The sequence below is a fragment of the Aphis gossypii genome, chromosome 1 (genome assembly GCF_020184175.1).
Source record: "Aphis gossypii isolate Hap1 chromosome 1, ASM2018417v2, whole genome shotgun sequence".
NCBI classification, from domain to species: domain Eukaryota; kingdom Metazoa; phylum Arthropoda; class Insecta; order Hemiptera; family Aphididae; genus Aphis; species Aphis gossypii.
In genome coordinates this window covers 17,437,667-17,447,861 of record NC_065530.1, presented here as the reverse complement: position 1 = coordinate 17,447,861, position 10,195 = coordinate 17,437,667, and the positions used below count along the sequence as shown (strand labels likewise).

The 10,195-nt window shown below is 28.5% G+C and overlaps 1 protein-coding gene and 1 long non-coding RNA gene across 5 annotated transcripts; one reads left to right on the top strand and one right to left on the bottom strand.

Annotated features, from left to right (window-relative positions):
- The first annotated feature begins 323 nt into the window (after positions 1-323).
- On the top strand, positions 324-3,180 carry LOC114126789 (outer dense fiber protein 3-like protein 2). Its single transcript, XM_027990803.2, has 4 exons — positions 324-452; positions 1,352-1,567; positions 1,863-2,061; positions 2,863-3,180. Exons 1-4 carry the CDS (start codon positions 443-445, stop codon positions 3,110-3,112), a joined length of 675 nt encoding a protein of 224 aa, XP_027846604.2. The 5' UTR covers positions 324-442; the 3' UTR covers positions 3,113-3,180.
- Positions 3,181-3,366: 186 nt separating this feature from the next.
- LOC126549230 (uncharacterized) lies at positions 3,367-9,804 on the bottom strand. Of its 4 annotated transcripts, XR_007603378.1 has the most exons (4): positions 9,528-9,804; positions 8,802-9,164; positions 7,160-7,522; positions 3,367-6,796 (listed from the first exon to the last, which is right to left on the bottom strand). It is a non-coding gene; the product is annotated as an uncharacterized LOC126549230 (long non-coding RNA). The 4 variants fall into 4 exon arrangements; XR_007603376.1 differs by lacking the exons at positions 8,802-9,164; positions 9,528-9,804 and adding an exon at positions 7,889-8,779 and having other exon boundaries at positions 3,368-6,796; XR_007603379.1 differs by lacking the exons at positions 8,802-9,164; positions 9,528-9,804 and adding an exon at positions 7,889-8,779 and having other exon boundaries at positions 3,368-6,612.
- Positions 9,805-10,195: the final 391 nt, after the last annotated feature.

Here is a 10,195-nt window from a genome sequence, read left to right as displayed (position 1 = left end):
ATTAGTCATTAATTATTTTTTTAATTACCTAGTGAACGTACATTTTGTGTTATAAATTATAATGTCCTTGATAGTACAAAAAAAAGACTAATTTGATAAGTATAGTACTTAAGTTTACAACGCATACTTAATAGTTAAAATTGGTTAACTACCTATATTGAATGTGTATTAAAAATCGCAGTCTATTACTTATTAGAACTTAACAAGTTTAGGTACACCTTATTAGGTACTACAGCTAGCCTACAATCTACATGATACCTAGTTTAGAAGTTATAGTATCTAGATATTTACTTACTAATGTTACTATGGATATTCTATAAACTATGTAGTAATATTATAATAAGTAGATAAAAATACATTATCTTTTAGTATAGCATGTCATCGTAATATTTCAGAATTTCAGACATCTAAATAAATATAAATACGTTTATAATTATCAATCATGGAAGGAGGTAGGTAACATTATTATGTAGATATATTATTTTAGTATAGATCTTTGAACTCTTCTTCTAATAATAATGTTAGGTAGGTATGTCGTATGTACTATGTAATAAAGTTATAGGATCATTCTAGTCGTATTTCAGAGTTACTCCACATTTTTGTATTAAAAATTTTTCAAAACTTAAAGATTTAAAGATTTTTACAGTAAAAACAGGGATAGAAAGCCAAGTCATGACAAATTATTATTTTTTGATAATGAGTAACGGATATTGCCATGTAATTGGTCAACCCTTTTACAATGTATTATTGCAACTACTTGCTAGTTGACTAATATTAGTATATACTGTCGTACTAGGTACATGTAAAAGGACGTAAGACTTAAAGTCAAGTAAGAAGAGAGTTCAAAATTTTAAATCCCCTAACATTTTTTATATCGGACAAATTGGAATAAACTTGAAATTTTTACAAACTGTAGACAACTAATATACCTAATACATACGTATACTTATCACTTTATTGTTTATTAAGAATTTTATGAATAATATATTACTTATTGGCCCAGATTTGTGATTTGTTGTGAAATCTTAAGTCTTTATGATATGTATGTATAAACAAATCGTTGTAAATACTAAATAGTATAGTGGCGTAGCTATACAATTTTTTCTCATATGCCAGATACTTAATATACCTAATCATATAAATCAAAGAGAACCTATAGACGACAAATTCGATATAATATAAAAAAATTTAGCTTTGGAGAGAGTGGCCAGGCCAGGACTTATCAGGCCTACGTTTCTGGACTTGTAATGATATTATAATAAATAAATAAATAAATACTACAATACATTTTAGTTTATATGATAAATTATTTACTATACATATTTGATGATAAAAAATTTTCTCACCACAGGACCGGCCCCCAATTCTTATACCATACCTACGACTATAGGTTTCGCCAGACACACTCTGACTAAATGTCGTCTTCCGTCAATAACGATCGGACGGAAACGTGCCAATAGTCCTGGCTATGGCCACGGACTGTTGTACAATCTCAGAGACCAGACACGTTTTGGAAGACTCTATCGGCCCGACTTCGGGCTAGGTACTAGGAGACCGTTGCCTCAAGGTAAAATTAATAATATTAATAAATTATATTAACTATAATAATAATATAAATTTATGTTAAATAAATAAAGATTAAATTTATTACAAAAGGGTTGTAACATATTATGTATACATAAAAATGTAGTGTATCTATAAATCTTATATAAAAGTACCTAATAGTCATCGTGTGATAAGCGGACACATTATAAGCTATATAGGTACACGACAGATGAACCTACTCAAAATGTGGACGAATCAAAGCGTATAATATGCCATGTATAAATACATTTACTTTGTATTTTGTTTTGACATCAAAGAACATTTGCCAGCGCCGAATACTTATTATCCGAAAATGGACTCGGTACGACCCAAAGCGCCGAAAGCATCGTTCAAAAGTCGCACGTTGCAATTTGGTCGTATCGACGATTGTTACCCGAGTCCAAACACGTATACGCTGCCTTTGTCGGATGTGTATCGGCGATCGAAAAAATCGGCTTGTGTCAAAATAACCGAACCGTAAGTTCGTAATGCTATCTGGAGAAACTACCTATAGAATTTAAACATAATAATAATAGCAATTATGCAGACTTTTAAACGTTACTTATATGAAGGTACGATTGAATATTACAATAAAATTATGAACCCATATAATTTTGGCGCTAATGGGTGAATTTCTTCAGACGATTAATTTCTTTAACATTTAAGAAACATTTTTAAAATTCTAATTGTTCATATATTATATAATATATGTATAAGTTATACATCTCTACATTAATACACGAAGAGAAAATGTTGTAGGTACCCCTTTATAACCATATTATAATATTATATTACGCTCACGAAGTAGTGTTGTGATTTGGTGTTGTTTAATTGAATATTATGAACAGAGTGGAGAAAACTAAAATTTGCACTTATAATGTTATAATAATAATAATACCTTCAGTTGAGCTCTACTTCTTAATAATGTAAAATAAAAAAAAATAGGGGAAGTTGATGTCGGTGAGAAAAAGCCTGTAAGAAAAAAACGAGATTCAAAAACAGTAGGAAAGAGATAAAAGATAAATAGTACAGGAACGTCAGGAACAAACGTGAATAATTTTGATTTTGAATCGAGAAATGTATAGGGGTAATGTGATAAAGATGGGTAAACGGCTAATGATGTAATATAGGGTATGAGACGAATTTAAAATATACTATATTTTGATTCGAGGGTTTGAGTACTTCGAATCGGTGGAACACAATAATGGCGATTTTGAGGTTAATATTAATAATTTATAAGTTATCACTAGTTTACTGGACAAAAAACTCATTATTTAGGCGCTTCAAAGTGGTATCCGAGGCTGTACCAGCACCCAATACCTATTCGTTACCTTCGACCGGCATTTATAAGTACGGACAGACGGTGCACTCGACTATACTACTCAAGCGCCCTGAGAACATTGAAAGTCTAGCGCCGCCTCCAAACAGGTACTACTTGCCCAAAACTAAAGGTCCAGCTAAGACATTCGGACGAAAAGACAGTCATAAGCGATCCGTTTACCTGACCGTCGATGACCTCTGGGAATGATGTAAAATAATATTATAGTCAAAAAATTTCGATGTTTACCATTAATAAAAAACGAATTCATTGGTTTATCGGGAATTATAAGATATGCGAAACTATAAAACAAATTCTTAAGGCACAGAATTAAAAAAAAATAATAATAAATAAATATACAATTTCAATAATATTAGGTATCTATATTCTTTTAGGCTAATTAAAACTTACATAATATAATATTGAAAGATAAGTTACACTCAAATACTTAACATATTTGGTAAAGTATATTATGAATATTTTGAACTTAACAAATAAGGCATAAGCAATAGATTAAGACGACAAGTAGTTTTAAATAAGAATTATACGATAGGAGTACGGGATACAGTACAGGACAATAAGATTCAAAATATTATACATTTTCCAATAGTCGTATTGCTATATGTATATATTTTTAATTGAGTTGGTTTATACATGCCGATTATGAAACTTATTAAAAAACTAAGTATAACAGTCATTTCCACCATATATTTTTAATAAGTTTATCTAGGCCGGGGCCACACAGCGATTGAACCGCTCAAAAAAATCAAATTTTTTGATTTTAAATGCAACAGCCTGACACGCGTCCACACGTCATACGCGGTTCAACCACTATGTGTGGCCCCAGCCTTAATATAAAAATATTGCGTTTATTTGCTTCAGACATTTTGAATGTTTATATAAGGTTAGTTGTACAGTAACATATAGAAGCTCCTAATATTAATAAGTACCAATCACACCATGACATTATATATTTATTATATTTACTATTTAGATTAATTTTTAAATTAAGATGTCATTGTGCAATGTGCATTACGTTTTTTTCTATTTTACAGAAACATGTCATATAGCATACAATTGAATGTAGAGGATATATTTTATTTTATTCGAGATAAGAATATTCAGGAAATAAGAATTCAAACATTTATTCGGTAATATGCAAAAATACATAAAAATATTAATTGCTTCAATAGTTACATTATTTAATTTATTTCATTGACACAATTTAGACTTTCTAGAAATTTTTTAAATTAAACCAACTTATATTAAATATCACAAGTTACAAATTGTTCATCACAATGCAAAAACATTTGTCTATTTATTTAAAAAGTAAAATCATGTAACTTAGTTTAAATGATACTTAAAATATTTATTATACAAACAAAAATTTAAAGAAAATAAAACAATAAATGTAAAATTTGTAATATGTATCTAAGGATAATAGGGAATTTCGAATGTTTTCTCAGCGTTTCTTAAACTTTTTTTCAGGGAACCCCTACATTTTTTTTTAGCTTTCAACATCAAGTTATAACAGTTTGATAATTAGAACCTATACAATGTTTCAATGGTTTTAATGCCAAAAACATTTTTTTCCCACTACTAATTTTTACAGTTAAATTTATTGAAGTAAAAATTCTAGAGAATTTTTAATTAAAAAGTGCCCTGGTTTTGAGGAATTCTGAGGGTACTGCTGAAGTCATACAACATTCAAAATTCCCCAATTCCTACCTATAAACTCTTCTCATTTGATTGTAGTATGTATCTGAGGATAGTAAGTATCTTTGATTGTATTGTATTGTTTAAAAGTCGTACTAATACAATCAAAATTACCCAATAACCATAGATTAGTCGGCTTAAGTGCTGCTCTCCTCCATTATAGTTTGTTGTTGCGTAAACACATCAATTATCAAGAAACTTGTTAAAAAGCGAAGTAAACAAAAACCACACTCTACTTTTTAACAAATTCCCTTATAATAGACGTAGCGTTGACTTGTTCCAAGATGTTTGATAACTCTGTACATTAGAAAATTCTGAATGTTTTGTAACGTTTAAAATAATACAATGCCTACAAAAACATTCAGAATTTCCATTAATTCAGAGATGGGTGTTTTATATCATAAACTTTCTTCTGAGCCTTAATATTTAAAATACTTAAAATTAAATATAAACAATAGTTTTATTAAAATGTTATGAGGTATATTAGTAATTACCCAGTTAAAATATTTGAATACAATACAATTGTAACATTAAAAATTATTAGAAAATAATATATCATTCAAGATAATATTATGAATAACTTGGAGCATTTTTTTGTTAACTAAAGAAGAAAAAATAAATTAAATCTTATGAAACATATTATAAAACAATTAAAAACAATCAATATTTAACAGTTAGTGCTTTTTTTTTAACATAGAACTTTCTTATAATTAAGTATACTAAGAATAACAAGTAGGTACAAAACATTTCTAATAGGTACAATGCAATAATATTGGCTTATAATTTTAAATATTGTCATTAAATTTAATCTGAATAACATTTAAACATATTATATATTATACAAACAACTTAAGTATAAAAAAATAGACCTTGTTGGATGAATTTTTGATTGTAGAATGTACCTAAACATAGCAGGGAATTTTGAATGTTTTGTATTTTTCTTAAGTTATACATAACATTCAAAACTCCCCGATTTCCATAGATTGATGGTCTTGAATAAATGCCACTCTCATCTCATCCATTATAATATACAACTTAAATATAAAAATAGTCTTGTTGGATGAAATTTTGATTGTAGAATGTACCTAAGGATAGCCGGTCATTTGGACTGTTTAGTAATTTGATTTAGTTATACAAAAACAGTCCAAATGCCCCGATTTCCATAGATTTTTGGTCTTGAATAAATGCCATTCTCATCTCATCCATTATAATATACAACTTGAATATAAAAATATTCTTGTTGGATGAATTTTTGATTGTAGAACGTATCTAAGGATAGCAGGGAATTTTGAATGTTTTGTATTTTTATTTAGTAATACAAAACATTCAAAACTCCCCGATTTCCATAGATTGTCTTGAATAAATGCCATTCTCATCTCATCCATTATAATATTCAACTTAAATATAAAAATAGTCTTGTTGGATGAATTTTTGATTGTAGAATGTACCTAAGGATAGCCGGTCATTTGGACTGTTTAGTAATTAGATTTAGTTATACGAAAACAGTCCAAATGCCCCGATTTCCATAGATTTTTGGTCTTGAATAAATGCCATTCTCATCTCATCCATTATAATATACAACTTAAATATAAAAATATTCTTGTTGGATGAATTTTTGATTGTAGAACGTATCTAAGGATAGCAGGGAATTTTGAATGTTTTGTATTTTTATTTAGTAATACAAAACATTCAAAACTCCCCGATTTCCATAGATTGTCTTGAATAAATGCCATTCTCATCTCATCCATTATAATATTCAACTTAAATATAAAAATAGTCTTGTTGGATGAATTTTTGATTGTAGATAGTATCTAAGGATAGCAGGGAATTTTGAATGTTTTGTATTTTTATTTAGTAATACAAAACATTCAAAACTCCCCGATTTCCATAGATTGATGTTCTTGAATAAATGCCATTCTCATCTCATCCATTATAATATTCGACTTAAATATAAAAATAGTCTTGTTGGATGAATTTTTGATTGTAGAATGTACCTAAGGATAGCCGGTCATTTGGACTGTTTAGTAATTTGTTTTAGTTATACGAAAACAGTCCAAATGCCCCGATTTCCATAGATTTTTGGTCTTGAATAAATGCCATTCTCATCTCATCCATTATAATATTCAACTTAAATATAAAAATAGTCTTGTTGGATGAATTTTTGATTGTAGAATGTACCTAAGGATAGCCGGTCATTTGGACTGTTTAGTAATTTGATTTAGTTATACGAAAACAGTCCAAATGCCCCGATTTCCATAGATTGATGTTCTTGAATAAATGCCATTCTCATCTCATCCATTATAATATACAACTTAAATATAAAAATATTCTTGTTGGATGAATTTTTGATTGTAGAACATGTCTAAGGATAGCAGGGAATTTTGAATGTTTTGTATTTTTATTTAGTAATACAAAACATTCAAAACTCCCTGATTTCCATAGATTGTCTTGAATAAATGCCATTCTCATCTCATCCATTATAATATACAACTTAAATATAAAAATAGTCTTGTTGGATGAATTTTTGATTGTAGAATGTACCTAAGGATAGCCGGTCATTTGGACTGTTTAGTAATTTGATTTAGTTATACGAAAACAGTCCAAATGCCCCGATTTCCATAGATTTTTGGTCTTAAATAAATGCCATTCTCATCTCATCCATTATAATATACAACTTAAATATAAAAATATTCTTGTTGGATGAATTTTTGATTGTAGAACGTATCTAAGGATAGCAGGGAATTTTGAATGTTTTGTATTTTTATTTAGTAATACAAAACATTCAAAACTCCCCGATTTCCATAGATTGTCTTGAATAAATGCCATTCTCATCTCATCCATTATAATATTCAACTTAAATATAAAAATAGTCTTGTTGGATGAATTTTTGATTGTAGAATGTACCTAAGGATAGCAGGGAATTTTGAATGTTTTGTATTTTTATTTAGTAATACAAAACATTCAAAACTCCCCGATTTCCATAGATTGATGGTCTTGAATAAATGCCACTCTCATCTCATCCATTATAATATTCGACTTAAATATAAAAATATTCTTGTTGGATGAATTTTTGATTGTAGAACATGTCTAAGGATAGCAGGGAATTTTGAATGTTTTGTATTTTTATTTAGTAATACAAAACATTCAAAACTCCCCGATTTCCATAGATTGATGGTCTTGAATAAATGCCACTCTCATCTCATCCATTATAATATACAACTTAAATATAAAAATAGTCTTGTTGGATGAAATTTTGATTGTAGAATGTACCTAAGGATAGCCGGTCATTTGGACTGTTTAGTAATTTGATTTAGTTATACAAAAACAGTCCAAATGCCCCGATTTCCATAGATTTTTGGTCTTGAATAAATGCCATTCTCATCTCATCCATTATAATATTCAACTTAAATATAAAAATAGTCTTGTTGGATGAATTTTTGATTGTAGAACGTATCTAAGGATAGCAGGGAATTTTGAATGTTTTGTATTTTTATTTAGTAATACAAAACATTCAAAACACCCCGATTTCCATAGATTGATGGTCTTGAATAAATGCCACTCTCATCTCATCCATTATAATATTCGACTTAAATATAAAAATATTCTTGTTGGATGAATTTTTGATTGTAGAACATGTCTAAGGATAGCAGGGAATTTTGAATGTTTTGTATTTTTATTTAGTTATACATAACATTCAAAACTCCCCGATTTCCATAGATTGATGGTCTTGAATAAATGCCACTCTCATCTCATCCATTATAATATACAACTTAAATATAAAAATAGTCTTGTTGGATGAAATTTTGATTGTAGAATGTACCTAAGGATAGCCGGTCATTTGGACTGTTTAGTAATTTGATTTAGTTATACAAAAACAGTCCAAATGCCCCGATTTCCATAGATTTTTGGTCTTGAATAAATGCCATTCTCATCTCATCCATTATAATATACAACTTGAATATAAAAATATTCTTGTTGGATGAATTTTTGATTGTAGAACGTATCTAAGGATAGCAGGGAATTTTGAATGTTTTGTATTTTTATTTAGTAATACAAAACATTCAAAACTCCCCGATTTCCATAGATTGTCTTGAATAAATGCCATTCTCATCTCATCCATTATAATATTCAACTTAAATATAAACATATTCTTGTTGGATGAATTTTTGATTGTAGAATATACCTAAGGATAGCCGGTCATTTGGACTGTTTAGTAATTTGATTTAGTTATACAAAAACAGTCCAAATGCCCCGATTTCCATAGATTTTTGGTCTTGAATAAATGCCATTCTCATCTCATCCATTATAATATACAACTTAAATATAAAAATATTCTTGTTGGATGAATTTTTGATTGTAGAACGTATCTAAGGATAGCAGGGAATTTTGAATGTTTTGTATTTTTATTTAGTAATACAAAACATTCAAAACTCCCCGATTTCCATAGATTGTCTTGAATAAGTGCCATTCTCATCTCATCCATTATAATATTCAACTTAAATATAAAAATATTCTTGTTGGATGAATTTTTGATTGTAGAATGTACCTAAGGAGAGCCGGTCATTTGGACTGTTTAGTAATTTGATTTAGTTATACAAAAACAGTCCAAATGCCCCGATTTCCATAGATTTTTGGTCTTGAATAAATGCCATTCTCATCTCATCCATTATAATATACAACTTAAATATAAAAATATTCTTGTTGGATGAATTTTTGATTGTAGAACGTATCTAAGGATAGCAGGGAATTTTGAATGTTTTGTATTTTTATTTAGTAATACAAAACATTCAAAACTCCCCGATTTCCATAGATTGTCTTGAATAAATGCCATTCTCATCTCATCCATTATAATATTCGACTTAAATATAAAAATATTCTTGTTGGATGAATTTTTGATTGTAGAATATACCTAAGGATAGCCGGTCATTTGGACTGTTTAGTAATTTGATTTAGTTATACAAAAACAGTCCAAATGCCCCGATTTCCATAGATTTTTGGTCTTGAATAAATGCCATTCTAATCTCATCCATTATAATATACAACTTGAATATAAAAATATTCTTGTTGGATGAATTTTTGATTGTAGAACGTATCTAAGGATAGCAGGGAATTTTGAATGTTTTGTATTTTTATTTAGTAATACAAAACATTCAAAACTCCCCGATTTCCATAGATTGTCTTGAATAAATGCCATTCTAATCTCATCCATTATAATATACAACTTGAATATAAAAATATTCTTGTTGGATGAATTTTTGATTGTAGAACGTATCTAAGGATAGCAGGGATTTTGAATGTTTTGTATTTTTATTTAGTAATACAAAACATTCAAAACTCCCCGATTTCCATAGATTGTCTTGAATAAATGCCATTCTCATCTCATCCATTATAATATTCAACTTAAATATAAAAATAGTCTTGTTGGATGAATTTTTGATTGTAGAACGTATCTAAGGATAGCAGGGAATTTTGAATGTTTTGTATTTTTATTTAGTAATACAAAACATTCAAAACTCCCCGATTTCCATAGATTGATGGTCTTGAATAAATGCCACTCTCATCTCATCCATTATAATA

Excerpts from the sequence above, each read along its gene's own strand:
- LOC114126789 (XM_027990803.2), top strand. Across the intron at positions 1,568-1,862 it reads TAGGAGACCGTTGCCTCAAG|AACATTTGCCAGCGCCGAAT; the intron begins GTAAAATTAATA and ends TTGACATCAAAG. Across the intron at positions 2,062-2,862 it reads TGTGTCAAAATAACCGAACC|GCGCTTCAAAGTGGTATCCG; the intron begins GTAAGTTCGTAA and ends CTCATTATTTAG.